This window comes from Barbus barbus, assembly GCF_936440315.1.
Source record: "Barbus barbus genome assembly, chromosome: 18".
NCBI classification, from domain to species: Eukaryota; Metazoa; Chordata; class Actinopteri; order Cypriniformes; family Cyprinidae; genus Barbus; species Barbus barbus.
In genome coordinates, this window is record NC_136746.1 from 29,300,309 (window position 1) to 29,322,469 (window position 22,161).

A 22,161-nucleotide genomic window follows, 5' to 3' on the forward strand; every position below is an offset into this window, starting at 1 on the left:
ATAAAGCTATTGTGTGCTTCTTTGATTAGTTTAAGTAGCATTCTGGTGTTTGGGTCATGATATAATTGTATAGAAAAGACCTGCATGAAGCTTCTTCTTCTAAGAGATTTGGAGCATCATTAGGGTGAGTACATGATCACAATATTTAACAGAGGTGGACAGTAGTGAAAAGTTCAATATTATGCTTTGGAATGTTGTGAAGTAAAGTTTTCTGAAGAAAAACACTTGAAAAGTACTTTTAAAGCAGAGTACTTCACTACTGTCCGCCTCTGTAGTTATATTTAGGTGAACTCCAGCACTAACAGCAACCAAACGTACTCAGCTAAGTTCTTGACAGATGCCTCGGTGTCGTCTGTGATGCGATAGTACGGTCCTTGCTTCTTATAAAGCACTAAGTAAGTCTCCTGTCCTTTACTGAAGCCGGCGTGCATCGTGTAGCTGCTGGTGCTCTGGAACTGCATGGCTTCTCTCGGGTAGAGAAGAATCGCAAAGGACATCGTCTCCAGAGAAGCGATCACCAGTTGAAATGTATTTCGCTATAAGCATAAAGAACATGATTTATTAACTCTTTAAGTGTATTTGTACACGATCAGTTAAATCCATTACTCTTATAATTCACACATACAGCAATCTGCAATGACAAAGCCATTGGAAGCCATTCACCTTCAATAAAAGTCTGTGATTTTATTGAAAAACTTATTTCAGTTAGTTGCCAACATTTCTCATTGTTGTGTAGTTCAAGTTAAAATATTAAAATTACCAAAATTAAAACTGAAATAATATGAATAAAGCGATTCAGATATAATGACTAAAATTAAACTATAAAACTTTAACTAAAATTAAAATGAAAACAATATAAAAGATTAATTCCAAATATTAATAAATTCACTTGTTTTTAACTAAATTTTATACTTAAAAAAGTAAAAAAGTCTAGCAGAGCAAAATACATTCTATTAATATATTCAAAATACAACCTATATGAAGCCTTAAAATCTTATGCAATTATACTTTAATTATTCTGTAAACATGTTAAAGCTAATTAAACTTGTCCTTAGAATTTATAAATATTTTAACTGGAAAATAACACAAAAATACTTATTAGGAATATGAATTTTGCAGTACAAGTGAGTTGGATGCATGCATTAATAATTGTAATGCATTGTTCTTAGGTCCAGAACGCAGATGCTTGATTTTCACAGATTTGCATTACCAATAAAGCAAGGCAACCAGCAGCAGAAAAGACCAACGATACATCCATGAAAAATGCATGCTAAAAATGGCTGTATGTGTGAACGGCAAACAAGTAAACTGAACCTTACTCTTTCGGTGGGCTCCAGTCCGTCTCCTCTGCTCTCAGTCTGATGAGACGCCACATCCACCCATGTGACCACCACAGCACTGATGGGGGTCACCACGTCATCCTCAGGGAAGGCTCTGTTGATGTGCTCGGCCGCCTGCTGTAGAAGAGCTGGACTGGAGTCCTGGCGGAAGAACACCTTTCCTACTCCGTCGCTGGTGTCCAGGTCGCCCTGCAGAGCGGCGATCATCCCAAAACCGGCCGGCATGTTGCCCAGATACTGGGATTCTCCTGCTGGCTTCTCCAGAGCAACAAAGCCATTGGTGTTGATCTAAATGTGAGAGACGGAAGATCTCTCTGATAAATCAGTTTTGAAGAAGTCATCATTTGAATCAGTCAACTGGACCTGTTGTTAGGTAGCATAGTCATAATAAAGCAATTAATTGACTAAAATAAATAACTATACAAACATATAAATATAAATAGATATAAAACTAGTAATAAAAATGACAAAAACACTCAGCAAAATGAATAAAACTTTAACAAAAAATAAAAAAATATTAATAAAAATTATTATATTAATTATATAATGTTGAAATGACTAAAATGACACTGGATTTTTTCCCCACTTGTTTATTATCTCTTTATATTCCAAATAAAAAAGATAATAATTAAATAAAATAAACAAATCAAATTCAATAAAAAAATAAATGCACATTCATGTGTGAAGAAAAAGGCTACATTAGTTCCCAATCTTACTGAAACCTTTATAAAAACAGAGTAAAAACAGAGTTTGTGATGGTTTAGGGAATAAAGTCCATTGCCAAACACCCACATATGTACACACACAAGTGTAAAATCCTAGAAACTACCTTAAAAACTAAAACAATACTGGTCAAAACTCTGAAATCACAATGCAATACAAAAGGCATCAAAACATTTTCAACTGATGATTGTGACTTATTTTCTAGACATAATAAGATAATAAAGAGGACAAAGCAACAAAGTCTCCATGCATGGTGTCCTGGAAAACTCTCCCTACAGCAGAATGAGCAATAACTACAGTCTATTTAGCACAGCCAAAATGAAATCAGACAAACTCAAAGGCCTGATCTTGTGATGCTGGTCTTGTACTGGACCTGATTCACTGATCCTGGATTATGGCTGAGGAGTGTCGTTTCTGTCGTTTCTACTGATTGTTTTCAAAGAGGTTTCCGGGTGGCTCATCCTGGTATTGTTCACCTATTGTTTCATAAATACTGTGTACGTCAATATATGGTCACATGCTGTAAGTTGCTTTGGATAAAGTGCCTGCTAAACGCATAGATGTAAATACTTCGGATTTTCACATATTCGGGCATATAGACAGCATCAAAACTCCTCTGGAAATAAATCTACATATGGTTTAATAACAGTCATCTTTGTACATTAAAACAAGTACCATAGCAGATTATTAAAACGGAACGGCTACAAAAATAGGACTTTTAACATGAAAACAGTTTAGTGAAGAATGAATGAGGAAATGTTAGCGGTTAAATAAGGAATGTCATCCATATTGTTGATCGTTTGTACAAAGACTGTTCAACACCTCACTAAAACAGATGTGCACGCTTAGACTACATTTCCAGATGTTTTTCAAATGCTACAACACACGCACTTTGTATTCAGCGGGAGACCCTATAAATCCTGATGAAGGACAGTTTCATTCAGTCTGCTCTCAAACGCTGGAGTTATTTCAGCTTTACAAAACAACAACAAAACATCAAGATACAGCCATGAATTCTGCTAAAATACCACAACAGCTTGAAAAAGGAAATTGGCAAAGTAGACCTGTGGGAAAGGAAGTATTCAAGGGATTGTAATTATGAATGTTTTTGTTAGTCGAGTCCTACACGACAATCCTACACTGGGATGTAGATGTCCTACGAACACATTTGCCTGTTGTGTCTGGGTCAATCTGACCCATGAATGATTAACTGATTAAACTATAAATTTCTTCTTAAAATTTGGTGACTTTTTCTCATGCATGCAAGGTTTATACAGATATTTTTAGAAAGGCCGTACAGAAATTACGACCTCAAATTGACCCCCATCGGTGTCCATGCAATTTGCCAAAAACCAACATTTTTTATAAATACTGAAGAATCAGGTAAAAAGAAAAAAAAAACAGAAAACCTTTATAGTAACTTGTCAAACACTAAAATATGAAACACATGAGAAATATAAGACTCAAAGTTTACTCAAAACTAAGACTTGTTTTCTGAAACATCCACTGGAAAATTACTTTCTTCATCTAGTTTCACAGCCTAAATGTTGTTTTTTCCATTGTTAGCTTTTTTGGATCTAAATCATTAGACTGTTTCAGCACTGAAAATAAGTGTGAGAAACCCATGTCACCCTTATATTATATATACTATATATGTACACACATATATACACACACACATACAGTATATATATATATATATATATATATATATATATATATATATATATATATACATACACACACACACACACACACATACAGTATATATATATATATATATATATATATATATATATATATATATATATATTTATATACACACACACATATATATATACACACACACACATATATAGATTTTCAAATAGTTGTATCTCGGCCAAATATTGTCCTAACAAACCATACATCAATGGAAAGCTTATTTATTCAGCTTTCAGATGATGTATAAATCTCACATATATATATATATATACAGTGTTGGTGCAGCTAATTTTGAAAATATAAATATGTGCATCAAATTGGCCCCTAACAAAATAGAAACACAATAATAACACAATAATAGGGGAATTATTAAATGTCTCACATATTCAGTAATAATAGCTACAGGCTTTCTGTAACAAAACTTTAGACAATTTGGTGGGAGTTTTTTTGCATGGAAACCAAAATAGTACAAAAATAGTACTGTATTTCAAAACAACAGGAAGGTTAAATCATCTGAACAGCCCAGGATCTGATTCACCCAATCAATACGCACTTAAGCAGGAATGTGTCTGGAGTATTTCACTACACGACTCACTCAAAGTCAACATGAAAGCAAAACTGACACCATTTACCTCTGTGATAAACATTCCTGCTCTGATCGTTAATGATTCATCAGAACAATCAATTAATCACTCACTTCTCTATGAATAAAATCAAGTTCTGTTCACATTTAAAGACTATATTGTAAACAATAAAATCAAACGGATTCATATATATTGATATCCATCATATGATATCGAAAACAATGTTTTGCATAAAATGCCAAAACATTACACGGCATATACTGTATTTAATCATTCTGCTATAACCAGCTCATCATGAGTTTATTTGACAATAAACCAACTCTCTGAAGTTTTCAAAGATGCTGTTTCAAAACCTCTTCAAGCAATCTGTTACTCAATTAGCACTGAATCACAGCATTTCTATTGTAAGACAGTATAATGAGCTGTTTTGTCTGTCAACAGCCAATCAGATGGGCGAGAAAACATTGCAAAAACAAACCGCAAAGCGTTTGCATTACGAATATTATTCATCTTTTATTTCTGTTTACTGCAGAAAACACTCACTGACAGAGAATCATTTTGTTTTAGAAAGGTTGGCATTGGGCAGGTGTTGGGAATTTCAGCTGTGAATCCTATTTAATAGATAGATATAGATTATACTTAAAAATATTTTAAAATCGCATGCTATTCTGGACATGCCCTTGAAGTGGGATAAACACCAGTGCATGAATTATTTTTTAACATTGTTTATATTAAAGTATGTTGTGCTAAAGTCATCATATTATTATGGAAGTGAATGTATCGCAGGATTGTATATCATCAGTGTTACTTTGTAAATGTAATAGGTTACAAATGACAAGTTACCCTATTTAAAATGTAATAAGTAGTAGTGTAACTATTTCAATTACTTTCTTTAAAGTAATGTAACGGATTACATTTGATTACTTTTCTAAATTTCTAACAAATGTTTTCAACTGTTAGTCATTTTGAAACATTTAAAGCAGGAGGGGTTAACCTTACAGTAGAACTCAACACTGATTACTGCCAGACTTTCAGAATCCTTCTTCCCTTGAATTAGGACTAAAATCATTTCATTTTAAAGCACAGCCAGCACAACATCAGACTGTAGCACCTGTTTTTACTTTGAGATCATTCTGAGGTAAATACAGATTTAAAACCATAACAAGAAATAGTTTAATAACCATGATTCTGTTTTTGAAATCAAATATTTGCATAGCTATGAGAGGAAACACTGGCATAAAACTGCTAATCTTAAAAAATAAAGCATATACATAAACCCAAATAGAAAATAAAACACCTATCGATTAAGCTTGTGTCCTAAACTTTGGTGTCTCATATTTTAGAGCAGTCACTGCAATCTGGGAAAGAAATCCATCAAATCTGTATGTGTGTGAAAATATTCAGAGGTAACAGTAATTTAATTCCACGTTTTTTTCTCAGTAACTGTAACAGATTTGTTACATTTATTTTGTAATTCAGTTCCGTAATTCCGTTACATGTAACTAGTAACTCGGCAACACTGTAGCCTCTATCATTCATAGCTCAAACACTCACGTAAATCTTGTCGAACTGTCCATCGTAAAATGTTAGGGGCTTCTTCAGCGTGATCTGCTGAGTTTCGTCGTTGCCTTCATGAAGAGCCTGGTCTCCTGCGCTTCTCCCGAATGGAAAAAGTTCTTGTCGTGTTATCCCGCTGACACACACTGACAATCCCAATAATAAGATCCACACTGGCCATCTCTGCCCCTGCCGACCCATGTCCAGTCCTGAAGCTGAAGCTGAAGCTGCCTGAGACTCACTGACTGCCTGCCTGAGGTGAAAGCCCGTTTAACCAGCAGCGCGCAGTATGTTCCAGTCTCAGGACCTCAGTTCTAGGACCGCAGCTCTAGGACACTATATTTTTGTGACAGCGCCATCTAGCCAATTCTATTCCAACAGAGCCGACCTGATTCTAACATCAAACAAACAGATGCAAAGACTACACTGTAAAAAAATAAATGTACTGTAAAAAAAACACAAAAAAACTGGCAGCTGTGGTTGCTGGAATTTTACTGTAAAAAAATACGGTAGCAACATTATTAGGGTTTACGGATTTAACTTAAATTGACAATTCAAATTAAAAATGTTAATAAACTAACCTACTGAATTTCTGAAATCTGTTTTGTACCTGAGACACTGATAAATATCACATAATCAGTCACATAATGAACCAAAGCTCACCATAAGCAACTTTTCCACAAGCTGAAAAAGCCAATACTAATATAGATAGATAGACAGACAGACAGACAGACAGACAGACATAGATAGATAGATAGATAGATAGATAGATAGATAGATAGATAGATAGATAGATAGATAGATAGATAGATAGATAGATAGATAGATAGATAGATAGATAGATAGATAGATAGATAGAAGGTGCACAATGTCAAGTCAAGTAATCTTTATTTATATAGCGCTTTTAACAGTACAGATTGTCAAAGCAGCTTCACAGTATCAAATATGAAAATAGTAAACACTCAATTTTCAGTTAAAGGCATTTCATTATTGAATTCAGTGATGTCATCGTCCAGCTCAGTTCAGTTTAAATAGTATCTGTGCAATCAAGTCGATGATATCGCTGGAAATTCAGTGTCCCCAACTAAGCAAGCCAGAGCAAGGAACCAAAAAAAACCTTTGGAAGCTGCAGCAAAGTCAGATTGTGCAGAGGACTCATCTGGTTCCTGTGGTCTTGTCCCGATGGCCATCTAGGAGACAGGGTCCTCACTGGGGATCAGTCTCTGGGGCTCATCTAGGTGTCCTGGTCTCCGCTGACATTCAGGGCTGTAGAGGTCGTCTCTAGGTGCTGATCCACCATCTGATCTGGATACGGACTGGATCTGGTGGCCACGGTGACCTCTGAAAAAGAAAGAAACAGACTAATATTAGCGTAGATGGAATGCCACTTCACATTTAAACTAAATCTATAACATTTGTTGTGAATAAAGTCAAATGAAAAGTTGTGATTACGGTTTTAAATTTAGATCTGCTCATATTGCATCAGATTTCTTTTTATTTACAGCGTTGTGCATTATAGCCAATCACACACGATTCTGTTGAGCTTATGAACACAGTGGCCAATCAGAGGCGTTCAGATGAGTCATCGCTGAAACACCAGAGAGCTGAAATCTGCACTCTAGCACATTTTCTCAACATAAACAAGTGCAGATGCATGTTACATTTATTTGGCAGACGTTTTTATCCAAAGTGATAAAAGTGTACGTACGATGTAAACAAGAGATTAATTTCACAATGCAGACAGCTATTTATTTTATTTTATTATATTTTTTAGGGCTGTCAAACGATTAATCGCATCCAAAATAAAAGTTTTTATTTACATAATATATGTGTGTGTACTGTGTATGTTTATATAAATACACACACATGCATGTATATATTTAAGAAAAATGTTATATTTGTATATTAAATATATTTATATATGATATAAATTATATAAATATATACATGTAAATATTTTCAAAATATATGCTGTATGAGTGTGTATTTATATATACATAATAAATATACACCGTACACACATATATATATATATATATTATGTAAACAAAAACTTTTATTTTGGATGCGATTAATCGCGATTAATTGTTTGACAGCACTAATATATACAGTCTAAATATATATATATTATTATTTTTTTTTTTTTTCAAAAATTCACATTAGTGCTAGAAAGAAAATCATACAGGTTTGGAAAGGCAGTAAATGACAGAATTTTGCTTTCATTATGTCACCAAAAATAACCGCCTGATTGAGAATGGCTGCTGATGTTACTTAATAGTTTACATGTAGCTTCTGGTCAGACAGTCTAATTAATGCTCAGGACAAAAGTGTTCAACACATCATCAGCACTTGTCCTTTTGATAGTATAAAAACTGATCACCATCCAAAAGACCATCAGAGCATGACCTTTTTGGCACAATGTCTTTCCCTTTGAAGATGCACAATAACTGGCAATAATATCCTGAGTTAATTGTACTGTGTACAAATGAACAGTGACATGAGATTACAGTTCACCGTCAGTGGATACATATGAATGCAAACTAATTGGATTGGATGGTTATTTTAGTTAATTAGGGGTTAGAGGTTGGTACTTTATGGTAAAACATAACTAGTCTAGAGGTGGCTGTGGTTCTGTAATATTGAATAACAGCGCCATCTACTGCTCAATCACATCTCTACAACAAATCCAAACTCATGTGAGAATGAATTTTTGACATTTAAAGAGTTTAAATTGAGGTAGCAGACATGATGCAGAAATGCAATTCAAGTTACATTTAAAAAAAAGTATATATATATATAAAATGGAATGAAATTCATATCCATATAACTATGCATTTTTCACTATGGATTGTATAATATAATGTTTGTATATAATGAAGTTTGTGGTAATTTTAAACATTACTTACATGTTAGACCACGATGGAAAAAGGTATAATTTCCCAGAATGCTCTTATTGTCTATTTTAAATCTTTTAAGTGGAGCCGAACAACATAAAGTGAGTTTTCCAGATGAAAACCTTGAACAAAACACATAAGAAATCATCTGCTCTGGAACATTTTAGCTGTTATGTTGAACTAATGAAATTCCTCTGTTGAATGATTGTGCAGAACATCTTTAATTCCTCTTCCTGTCTTTCCAATTCAACTTCCTGTGCTGTGGCCTGAATTGAAAGGATGCCAGTTTTAATTAGATTTTGTTTCTCAATCCTGCTACATGAACTTGCACAGCAACATATTCACGGCTTTACTTAAAATAATAAGGCAAGAATATAGTGAAACATATATTTGTCACTTTCTGCCTCTCCAAACCTGTATGATTTTCTTGTGATCTTTATTTTAACAGTGCTGTTGAGCTCCAAAAATGACAAAAAGCACCATGAACGTTTCATTATAATAGTTCATACAGTACTTCTTTATTGCTTTTGTTAGAGCTAATCCCAATCACAAAGAACATGTTATAAACTGAGACACATGAAACATGAAAAGATACATTTAATTCCCTAATAACCAGATCAAATGACCTTTACTGTAGTATTATTATTGCACTGTTGATTGATTTGTCTCACAGCTGTCCTTTGCTGCCCCGTCTCAGAGTATGATGAGAGCTTGACCTCTGACCTCTGGGTGACCTCAAGCTGACCTGTGAATGAGAACCTAAGCTTCATCAGCAATAATTCACAAATACAGTCCCAGACACAGAGAGGTTCTCATGGCTAGAGGAGCGTGGTAAAACCAGAGGTTAGTCAAACAGAAACGAATGCCTAAAAGTTATAACCCTTCGCAGAGATTTCATCAGGCCGTAATGAGGTTATAGTAATAACTGGACTGGCTAACACAAGTCTGAAATCATAAAGAGCCAACATAGACTGAATATTAATTGGTTTCCTCACTTGAATACTAATTAGCGACTTGATTTTGGCAAACTGACAAGAAACAACTATTCAGCATCTTAAATGGGCCTTTAAACCTGACTGAATTCTAATATAATAGATTTCTTCAGTCACAAACAGGTCAGATTGATCATTAATATAAAAATTAGATGGAAAACAGAAAATTTAAAATGTTGCCATAGCAACTAATTGAAAAAAAAGTGTTTAAGTTAAAGTACTAAAATTACTAAATCAGTAACAGAAATAAAAAAATAAAGCTTAATAGAATGGAAATTATTGTTTAAATAAAGTTATTTATATAAAGTCTCATTATGCAAAGGCTCTAATGAAGCTTCAAGTATTTATATTGCTCTATACTTTAGTAAAAAATTATACAATATTTGTACAATAACTTCAAAATCATTAGGATTAATGGCAAACTGAAGGAAAATTCAAATATATAAAAATATAACTAATTGAATGAATTAATGAAAATTAAAATAAAATAATTAAAGATTAATAAGATTAATGTCCTATAATGAAGGAGAATGAAGGAAAGAACCGTTAAAATAAAAATTATATTAACTTCAAAATGATCATTTTGGTTTGAAGGAAACAAAAAACTGCAAATGTCCCTGGTTTACATGATTTTTTTAAAAATAAATAAAATATATATATTTTAGCAAAAGGATTTATGCAATATTTATACAATAACTTATACAGCACTCTTAATGACTTCAATCCAACTGAAGGAAAATACAATCAAATTAATGAAAAAATGAATGAATAAAAATGAAATGAAAACTTAGATTTATACTAATTTACGTAAATGTAAATGAAAATACAAAAAAGTTAAAAAAGTGAAGAAAACAAATGCGCTTGCCCCTTGTTTATATGAAAAAAGAAAGAGATGAAACAGTCTCCATACAGTATAATAGAGTATAAAGTTACCTGTATCCTGTTTCATTATATAAAGCAAATAAACTGCTACTGAATCTTCAAGCTACACTCTTACAAATAAAGGTGCTTCATGATGCCATAGAAGAACTTATTTTGTCTAAATGGTTCCATAAAGAACCTTTAACATCTGAAGAACCTTTCTGTGTCACAAAAGCTCCTTTGTGGAGAAAGAAGGTTCTTCAGATTATAAAAAGGTAAGAAAGAGCTGGTTCTTTAAAGAACCTTTGACTGAACGTTCTTTGTGGAACCAAAAATAGTTCTTCTATGGCATCGCTTGAAGCACCTTTATTTTTAAGAATTCAGATTTGGTCCTGCACAAAGTAAAAAAGTTGGTTTATATAGCTAATAAAAAAAGAAAGGAATTAAAACTGTCCCTGGCTTAAAGTCGCTTATATAAAGATGTAACCTGTGTTTCATTCCTGAACCTGAATCTTCAAGCAAACCTGTAAATAGCCATATACTGGTCAGAGAAAGCAGCATAAGCATCCTGTGGGAGTCTGCCAGCGCTGGGAAGCTGAGCACAGGGTTAAAGGTACAGTAAAGCACGTCAACACGGCGTCAGAGGGGCTGTCCTTCCTCCTCCTCCTCCTGCTTTCACTGCACAATGCTCTTCCTGCAGCTAAATGCAGCTCTTTCTTTTCCTCTTTCTCCCTCGTTTCCTTCCCCTAAATCCCCGGCTGCTCTCAGAGGCTTGTTTTCTCCAGCAGAATCAGGGCGGTAGTGATTTTAACACGTGAAGGAGGAGCAGCAGAAGCTGCTGGAGGAGGAAAAGCCCCTTCTAGGAGGAAAGCAGAGCCATGGAGAGCGACTCTCTCCCTCCTCTGCCAACCTTCAGCCCGGCCGTGCCTCCCTTCGTCAAGCTGGGGCTGACGGTGGCCTACACTGTCTTCTACTCGCTGCTCTTTGCATTCGTGTACGTGCAGCTCTGGCTGGTGCTGCGATACGGACACAAGCGCTTCAGCTACCAGACGGTGTTTCTGTTCTTGTGTCTGCTGTGGGCGGCTCTGCGAGCGCTGCTCTTCTCCTTTTATTTCAGGGACTGCGTGACAGCAAACACGCTCGGACCCTTGGCTTTCTGGCTGCTCTACTGTTTCCCAGTCTGCCTGCAGTTCTTCACGCTCAGCCTCATGAATCTGTACTTCGCACAGGTGAGTTTGACACCTTTGCACCTTGCAATTGTGGAGACAGTAAAATAGGGTTTTAAGACTACAGGTCACATGAGCAGAATACAGGCAAAAAAGTATTTTGGACATTAAAATGTAAGCAGGAGGAGATATTCTGTCCATTTTTCTCTGTCTTTATATATGGAAGCAAGGAAGTTCCAAATATAAAGACAGTCAAGGATCCCTATATAAGGATTTTCCTGGTTTTATTAAACATATTTCTTAAAGTATAAATGCATAGTTAATTCCAAGGAGAAATGGTCTTTTTATTCTTTTACCAAAATGTATTAACTTAATCATACAACAACTTTTGGGCTGATGTCAGTCCGTTTTATTTATCCAGCCACCTCCAGTGTTACTTTAATATCACTGATACTGTCAGTCCTCTGTGGTGTGTGTCATGTGTTCCCGCCTCTTGTGTCCATATTTGGTTTGTTTCCTGTCCTTGTTTAATGTTATCATTAGTTAATTCTTGTCCAGCAGTGTTTGTCTAATATGATTATCCTGTGTATTTGTAGTCCTGTGTGTTCAGTTTGATTGGGTCTGGTCTACTCGTTACTCCCCGGTGTTCCTGTCTGTGTCAGCCTTGCCTTGTCTTGCTCTTATTTGAAGTAAAGACTGTTAATTTGAGTTACATCCTCGTCTGCATGTTCCTCGTTCCTCCCTGCTGTGTGCACCGTGACAGATATACTGTTATAGTTTTTGTTAATTTGTATTATATTTTCTGTATCATTTAAATTTTTTATTATTTTAAAGGTTTAGTAATTTTGTTGTATTTTGGTCATTTGTATTATTTTTTTTAATATGTCTATATAGTTCTTATTACATTTTATTATTAATAATTCTGGCCACCTCTTTAAACAGAAAAACTCCTTCACCATCCAATCAATATCTGATGGATAAAATAAAAAATATATAAATCAGATTTATCTCATTAGTCAAATCATAGATCTTTCATGTAAAAAGCATCAACAGCAAAAAGCATCTTGATCTCGAAAAAACACTCTCAATTCATTATTATTGCTCCATAGATCATAATAATATGACAGCGAAGGTGAGGAATTATATGAGAGCTGTGTGTATGAGAGCAGCTAAGGTCATTATTGATTCAAACCCACTCTATGCTTAAGTCAGTTCAGTTCAATGTTATGTATATTGTATATTCTCACAATGCGTATTGTTCCAAAGCAGAGATGTAGCAGCACAGAACTATGCTTCCTGTTTTATTATGATCAAAGCTGCGTATGTAAATGAATCATACGTGTGGGAGTACAGCGCAAGCAAAAAAAGAGAACTGAAATCATTTGTCTGAAGCGTTTACACTAAACTATAAAAAACACTACAAGAAAAAGCTGTTAATTATTTACTGTAAACCACCATATCTACCATATATATACAATAAACAACTGATTTATATTTAACACAACAATACATGTTATTTTAAATGCACAACAAGCAGGTGTCCGCATACTTTACTGTACTGTATATATGCTTAAGAGCTGTAAATTATGCATTTGTGGAATAAATGAGTGCAAGTTTTTTTTATTGTATGAATGAACTGGATTTTTTAGTCTAGTTTTATTCAAACTATTTCTCTCACACTAATGTCATTTGTAAAGACCAGATCAGGTTGAAATAGCTCAGTAAAGTAACTTTTTACAGTATATGGCACTCTTTAGTCCCCCAGACATGCCTGAATCAGATCTTATGTAATATTTCTGTAATATTCTGATACTGTATGTCAGCGCAGTGTTTCAGACGGAGATGAGCAGTAAAGCACTTGCTTGTTTCTGTTATGACCAACATGCTGGGAACTGGTGACTTTTATGATCCTGAATGTGTCATGCTCTGTTTAATAAGTCATGAGCTTAAAGGTTTTATGCATGCAATATTTACACTAACATACGGCTTGTTTTCTGGTACAGGTCATTTTCAAGGCAAAGTCTAAATATTCACCAGAACTTCAGAAGTACAGGTGAATATGGATCCAAAAACTCTCATCTGAAACTTATGCATTTGTACTTTTAAACAATACATTTTATAAATTTTTTAAGTTTTTTTTGTTTTTAATAATTTTTCCTAAACTTTGGGATAATGTACCTCAAAATCTATCCAGATTTTAGAATTGCATTTATTTTACACTCTGTATAATTTTACTTCTGTATTCTTTGTTTTTGCTTAGACTTTGTATTTGTTTTATTTATTATGTATTATGTATTTGTTAAGCGACCTTGAGGTCCCGAAAGCAGCTATATAAAATAAACTATTATTATTATTATTATTTCATTAATGTTATCTGATTATTAAAATCATGTGGGAAAAAATAAACCATTTTATTATATTTGAAATTATATGCAAAAAGGCTAATACAAATATATTTTTAAATACTATAGTTTAAAACGTTTTTGTTAGCTTTTTATAATATATTAATATGCTTATATGCTTTCATAATATAATATACATAATGCATATAAAGTAGAATAATATTACTTATGATATTAATTATATATATATAAAATATCACTGAGATATCATTACAGCTATTAATATTTTAAATAAGTTTTTATTTTTATATTTTCTGTTTTCAATTTAATTTAATGTCAAGTTGTAACTTTGTTGTTTGTTTTGTCATTTTTAGTAGTTTTTCATATATATTCATTGTACTTCTTAATTTTTTATTTCAGTTTTAGTTTTTAGTTATTTTAGTATGTCATGTTGAACCAAATTAAAACGAGAAATGATTTGACTTTATTTCAGTTAATGTTTATTTTATTTCAAGTCATGAATATGTTTATGGCTATAATCTAGCTGCAGTTTTAGTTTTCTACAATAGCCTTGCAGCATGCTGTAATAATGCGGTAGCTTCACTCTGTCGCGTCTCGTCAGGCTGCCGCTGTACCTGCTCTTCCTGTGCATCAGCATCATCTTCCTGCTGGTGAACCTGACCTGTGCTGTGCTGGTGAAGATGACGAAGGCCGACACAGAGACTGTAGTGCTGGTGCGCGTGGCCATCAACGACACTCTGTTCGTCCTCTGCGCCGTCTCACTCTCTCTGTGTCTCTACAAGATCGCCAAGATGTCTTTGGCCAACATCTACCTGGAGTCCAAGGTAATGAAACACAAATACACAAAGACCAATTAGAGCAGATGAAAGCTTGGGTTAGACTGTCCAGCAGTTTTTGAACCCTAGAATCGAATTAACAATCCATTTCAACAGGCAAAGCATTTTAATGAGTTAACCAGAAGGAAAAAAAGGCAGCATGGAAAAGTATATACAGTGTATTTTTACTTCTATTATCTTGGAACTGGATTAGTTTTCAGTCTTTGAAAGCTTGTTGTCTTTTAACAGCGTGCCAGTCCACGTCCATTGTATGTTCATATAAAGAGACTTAACTGGACTGTTCCTAACTTTCCTTTCACTTTTTGATGTAAAGCATATCAGGGTTATCATCGTTAACTAAAACTAAAATCAAAACCATAAAAAAAAACATTTTCAATTAAGAGCCGAGAATTGACTGTGTGTGACCTTCCCAACAGGATTGAAGAAGAGCATCGAAGAGTTAATGCTAGCCGAGCATCTGTGGTTAAAAAGTGTATAAATATATATTTGTTCCTCAGCTAGAATTGTGTAGAGCTCTTTGAAGCTGCACTGAAACTGCATTATACTTTCAAATCATTGGCCACCACTGAAGTGCAATATATGGACAAATTCTGGAACGTTTTCCTCAAAAAACGTAAAGACGTGAACTAATCTAGGATGACATGGGGGAGAGTAAATTATCAGGGTACATTGGCAAACAAGTGAACGAATCTTCCTCAGAAGAGACAAAAACAGCAGCTCACTTCAGTGTCTGACTTATATTATAATTATACCCATAAGCTTTTAGTGGAATTTGGGTGAACTCAATCTGTTGCTTGACCTTTTCATATTTAGTTTCCAAAGCTGGACATCGCTTTTTATAATTTAATATAGATAAAAACAATAATAGCATCTCAAAGATACTAAAATAACGCTGTTGCCAAGGCAACTTTTCATTTTCATTTAATATGAAATACTAACACTAAATAAACTAAAATGCATAAAAAATACTATATAGACAAATTTAAAGAAAATGACAAAAACACAACATTACCAAAAGGTTAACTAAAATTAAAGTGAAAGTTGCAAGGCACATTGTCAAACATCAAACCAGTACTAAAATATATTCAATTTATATCATTCACTTTCATTCTCATGACTGTAAATGTAAAATACTATTAGTTAATCTTTTAAGAATTTAAACACCCATGTGAAATAATCCCTGTTCAAAACAGTATGTTTTCTTCACTGTAAAGGAATTGGATGGTGTTTTGTCTCGTCTCTTCTATCCAGGGGACATCCGTGTGTCAGGTGACTATAATCGGAGCGACGGTGATCCTGCTGTACTCGTCCCGTGCCTGTTATAACCTAGTGGTGCTGGCACTGGCAAAAATCAAGAGCATCAACTCATTCGACTACGACTGGTACAACGTGTCAGACCAAGTATGTTTTGATAGAGGGAACTCGATACATTTTCAGTTTCAACATTATTTGTTCATCTTTAAAATAAAAAAGGCATCATCTACATGCAAAAAGTGACCCATTTTGGTTTTTGACCACTGAAAATGTGTATAATTTACTCCTGGAGCCACATTGAGATCAACATATCTCTGAATTTGAACCAAAGTTTGTTAAAAACCAGCATCTAAATAGATATTAATACTTTAATCTTTAATATTTCTTGAGACTTCATGCAAACTTTGAGGAAAAAACAGCTTTCTGAGCTGTCACCATTGGCATATAATTCAACAAAAATTGCTAGATTGAAGTAATAATTCAACAGATTTTGCTAACAGATCTATCGATCTCGTGTGTTAAAATAACAATGATGCTGAAATCTTTCTCAAGTCATTTTAACCCTCCTGTAATTTGGCTCTAAATTGTCAAATTTGGACATTTTGACCTTCCTCAATAAAATAGTGGATTATTCAGTAAATAGTCATCCATGGCATTTAATATTTAGGCTTTCATTACTATTCATATTTGTCTTTTTTCTGAAAAATATGAGCAAAAGCAAAAATTTGAGTTTGGGAAGTTTCTGAAATTTGGTTGATTTGACACAGAATGAGCCTTTACGATTTTTAGTATGTCTTGATGAATTTTGCTGATTTTTGCAACCGCTGAAATGACTTTATTCTACAGGCAGATCTGAAGTCGACGTTGGGCGACGCTGGATATGTGGTTTTTGGGGTGATCCTGTTTGTTTGGGAGCTGCTGCCCACTTCACTGGTGGTCTTCTTTTTCAGAGTCCGTAAACCGGCTCAGGATCGAGTACGGGATTTATAATCTTTTAAAGGGCTTCCCGGTTCTTAACATACAATATTTAAATTACCATTCAAAAGTTTGGGGTCAATAAAAAAGTAATATTTTATTCATCAAGGATGCATTAAACCAAAAGTGACAGTAAAGATAATTTTACAAAAGAATGATTTCTAAAGGATCATGTGACACTGAAGACTGGAGTAATGATGCTGAAAACTCAGCCTGGCAACCACAGGAATAAATTACATTTTAACACAAAGAAAACAGCTATTTTAAATGGTAAAAATATGTCTCAATTTTTATTGCATTTTTGATCAAATAAATGCAGACTAATTAAAAAAAAAGCACAAAAAATCATACCGACCCCAAACTTTTGAACTGTAGTGTACATAATACATAATATCAACAATATAATGCTGAAGACTCTCTCTTTGGCTTGTAGAGCGTGTCAGTGATCCCCGGCCACATGTTCTCATCTAGAGCGTATTTCTTTGACAACCCGCGGCGTTACGACAGCGATGATGATCTCGCGTGGAGTATCATCCCACAAAACATTCAAGCCAGGTACGGCAGTCAAGTTTGGCATTCAGTCTGAAATACAGTTGAAGAACATTTATTTCTTCATCTTTGGATTGCATTGCATTATATATTTGGATCATTTAAATATCATCTTACTAAGACATATTACTGGAGATATAGAGTGACCACTGATATTTAGATCATTTTATGCAAGTATCAGCTATACTGTTATAAAGATCTCATTACAAGATTTACATTACAAGCAGCAGCAGATTTTCATCACATTTTGTTCATATAAATATCAGCATCTGCACCAATGCACATTTTTGTTCATTTTGGGCCTCTGCATTTCTTAGAAAACCCATGTTCAAATGCATCTAATATAAATCATATTGTTTGTTTGAGAAGCATTCAAAACTTACTATATTTACTTTCCAATTGCATATTCTTGGTATTATTGTCAAGAATTAATCTGTATAAATACATCTGAAATTACATACTTCAGCTTTACATACTACAGATTTAAAATATAACTTTGTGCATTTAATGCATTAATCTGACCAGAACTGTTTTAATAATTGCCTGTTGCTTTCGTTCACAGTGTTACGCCGGACAGCTATGATTGGGGAAGTCAAAGCAAAAGTTTCACGGCATACGTTGAAGGTGAAGAGTCTCATCTAGGGCCGGAGGAGTTGAATCCTTACTAGAACATTCCCAATGAGGAGTGGTATTATTTTGCACAATCCCCATCACTGATGGCAAATATTACACACCACAGATGTCTTTACCGCTATTTATTACGGTATTTCAACATAATACAACAGTACAGCTCTGGAAGCAAAACTACCAATCATTTTCTCCAAAAAGTAGTCGATTCTTACCAATAATGTGCAAAATTTTCTGAAATTTTACAGAAGTAAATGTGATTTCAGATACACTACCCAGAGATAAATCAGAGAAATCACTGGTACAATAGAAACAGTTCCACTCAATCCCATGATTCAATGCAAATGAATCGTGTCTGCCTTCATACATTCTACATAGTATTTGATTTAAATATTTGTATTTATATAAAATATTTGCATTTTGTATTTAAATATGTAAATATGTAAATATGCAATAAAAGTAGTTTTATATTACACAGCTGTTTTTGATTTGATTATTTGCAATGCGTCATGGAAAGAGTAGTTTGCTGACTCGTTAAATAAATTAAATATGATTTCTTGTACAGACACAAACTGAAATACTCATTACATTCATTACTAAGCATTACATTCATCAAAAGTATTACATCTTTTAATAGGTTTATTACTGTACGGTTGTTTTTGATTTGCAGTGTCTCATGGGACGAGTAGTGCATTGCATCATTAAAGAAATTAAATATAATTTCTTCTACAAACACAAACTGAAATCCCAACGGAGAAAATGAACGGGGGAAATATTTCCAGAATCAGTGCTCTTTGTCGCGATCATTTCTTTAAACTTGTAGGCCAGTAGTTCTCATTTCAGATGTACAAAACGTCTCTGAATTATTCTGTACGAGCTATTTTTCTGAGTTTGCACTGTCAGTTATATACAGAAGAATATATATGAATTAATATATTAAGTATACTAGATAAGTATGCTAATATTCCACTGTGTGAAACATAGTTTTTGTTGCTATTTTTGTATTGCTGCTCTATAAACAAAATCATTATCTTCATTTCAGTTCTGCTCAGATTCGGACACAAACCTGTTTAACAAAACCAGATGAAGGAAATAATTCATATTTACTTGGCCTGAACTGTGAAAATGTTATTGACACTCTCCCATTGAAAATTTCTATTTTTGGAGACGTTTTTCTATAGATAACTGCAATATAATGCATTAACAGAATGATCACTATAGAAGAAACAAAAAATGTATATATTTTGAAATGTTGGGAAGTGAATGAAGGAGTTTGGTTTGTTGTCCATTGTTTTTATAAATGTATTTCTAGTGTTTGATTGTACAGTTTGTAGCTTTTGCACTTTGTTTTCTACATGAATAAAATAAAAATTCTCTACATTACAGACAATGAGATCGCTTGTCTAGAGGCTGAATGAAATCTATTGCAGAATGACACAGACTGTTTAGCATTGCATCAGTGTCTCAGCAATGGATGCTCTGCAGTGAATGGGTGCCGTCAGAATGAGAGTCCAAACAGCTGATAAAAACATCACAAGTAATCCACACCACTCCAGTCCATCAGTTAACACGCAGCTTTTTGTTTAACAAGACATTAACTGATGAACTGGATTATTGTGATGTTTTTATCAGCTGTTTAGACTCTCATTCTGACGGCACCCATTCACTGCTGAGCATCCATTGCTGAGACACTGATGTAATGCTACATTTTCCAAATCTGTTCTGATGAAGAAACAAACTCCTTTACATCATGAATAAAATAAAAATTCTCTACATTACAGACAATGAGATCGCTTGTCTAGAGGCTGAATGAAATCTATTGCAGAATGACACATCAGTGTCTCAGCAATGGATGCTCTGCAATGAATGGGTGCCGTCAGAATGAGAGTCTAAACAGCTGATAAAAACATCACAATAATCCACAAGTAATCCACACCACTCCAGTCCATCAATTAACACGCAGCTTTTTGTTTAACAAGACATTAATTGATGGACTCTCATTCTGACGGCACCCATTCACTGCAGAGCATCCATAGCTGAGACACTGATGTAATGCTAAATTTTCCAAATCTGTTCTGATGAAGAAACAAACTCCTTTACATCTTGGATGATCTGAGGTGATACCTTTTCATTTTTGGGTGAACTATTCCTTTAAGAAGCATGTGCTCTCTACTACAGAAAACAATGGCAGTAATGTTGTTCTTGCCTATAATATACTCATTCATATCTTTTTTTAGACACACTGTAACTGCTCATCCATTGTAAAAGAGGGTTGTTTTGTGTCTGCTCGTGTCTAATGCCTCCATTCATTCAGACACAGCATTCGGGCTCATAGTGACTTGTGCAATCACAGCTGCCAAGCGTTACTCTGGTAAATGAATGAAAGCTACATACATAAACTCAAAATATTATACAGTAGTTCCAGGCAACCGATTTGAACAGACAAACGGTGTTACAAGGGATATTTCTCATCATTTACTCACCTTTATGTTGTTCCTAATCGATATGAGTTTCTTCGGTGGAGCACATAAGGACAAATTCTGATAGGCTCTTTTCCATGAAAGGACACCAAAAAAAAAAAAAAAAACAGCACCATAAGTGTTTAGTTTAAAAAAAAACTATAGTGTTTACATTTGACTTTTTTTCTTCATCCATGCTTTTTAAATATGTATTGTGACGTTTAAATTTCATAACATTAATTTCAGGGTTTTTAATAATATACTTAAATAGTAGTATATCTGGCAACTTAAAACTGTTTCTCGTTTGAAGTATGCATGTTATAGAATAAAAGCTGAAAGTCTCTTGCAGTAAATGTAAAAAGCACACAAAACGTTTTTTCCCCTTGTTAGGGGTTAGGGTTCGGGACAGCCACCTCCCAATTGAAAGTACCCATTTAATGATGATATATATATATATATTAAGATTACTAATATTTTAAATATTATTGTGGGTTTCAATAGATAATAGAAGGATCTTAGTAAACATTTAAGATTTGAATACTTAAATGGTTTTTAAATGTGTTTTTGGTTGTGGGACAGCAGTCTGCAGTTGCACCAATTCTGTAGAATGGCCCATATTATCTGCAATCATACATGTGATAAGCACATTTTTTTCATAAGGTTTGCCTTTAGCCACGTACCCTAATTCCTTTATTTGTTTTCCCCATCAAACATACAGTAGCCTATGTTGCACAGTTGTCAATGGCTGATAATAAGTCAACTTGAGCAGCAGTGTTCCCGGCAAGTACATAATGTTTTCACATTGCACAGTATTGCTTTATGCTTGTTTGCAACCGAACCAACTGCAGCTGAGACACATAGGACGTGTTTGTTTTGGTCATTTTAAATATCAACATTGGCTTCCAGTAATCGTTTACTGGAATTTTTGTATGCGCTATTGTTATCATTATGACAGCAAAAATATTTAAAACGGGAAAACTACTAAAAAGTACTTGGATATCACACTTTTCAATTAATTTAATTTGAGTACATTTAGATTTCCAATGGTTCTGGTTCTCATCTTATTGATGAACATGTATTGTAGTTTGCATGTAAAGCTGCAAATTCCACCATTATCCTCAGCTGCCTCTGTAATAATCCTGTGATATCTGTCTATTAGCGAAAGGACAATCGTGCTTGGGTTTTAGTACAAGGCAGCCTGTCTAGTGTGAGTATGTCCTGAGAACAATAAAAAAAAAAAAACTTTATTATTAGCATTATAGTTCTCTGTTTACTCA

General features: G+C 34.0%; 2 protein-coding genes across 3 annotated transcripts in view; one reads left to right on the forward strand and one right to left on the reverse strand.

Annotated features, from left to right (window-relative positions):
• The window catches only part of LOC306884283 (nidogen-1-like), a 32,488-nt gene extending 26,270 nt beyond the window's left edge, over positions 1–6,218 (reverse strand). Inside the window, exons 1-3 of one of the 2 annotated variants that reach the window (XR_013785426.1) lie at positions 5,906–6,210; positions 1,320–1,628; positions 319–536 (exon numbers count right to left, since the gene is read on the reverse strand). Coding sequence is in view for 1 of the 2 variants with exons in the window: in XM_079440022.1 (XP_079296148.1) it covers positions 319–536; positions 1,320–1,628; positions 5,906–6,109 (731 nt within the window). In the remaining variant the exon portion in view is untranslated. Of the gene's footprint in view, positions 1–318; positions 537–1,319; positions 1,629–5,905 lie in introns of both variants that reach the window. The other variant, XM_079440022.1, reaches the window with a different exon arrangement.
• Positions 6,219–11,332: 5,114 nt separating this feature from the next.
• On the forward strand, positions 11,333–19,819 carry LOC306884123 (G protein-coupled receptor 137Ba-like). Its single transcript, XM_079439814.1, has 7 exons — positions 11,333–11,884; positions 13,825–13,874; positions 14,786–15,008; positions 16,272–16,421; positions 17,121–17,249; positions 17,683–17,804; positions 18,361–19,819. Exons 1-7 carry the CDS (start codon positions 11,534–11,536, stop codon positions 18,464–18,466), a joined length of 1,131 nt encoding a protein of 376 aa, XP_079295940.1. The 5' UTR covers positions 11,333–11,533; the 3' UTR covers positions 18,467–19,819.
• The last annotated feature ends 2,342 nt before the right edge of the window (positions 19,820–22,161 follow it).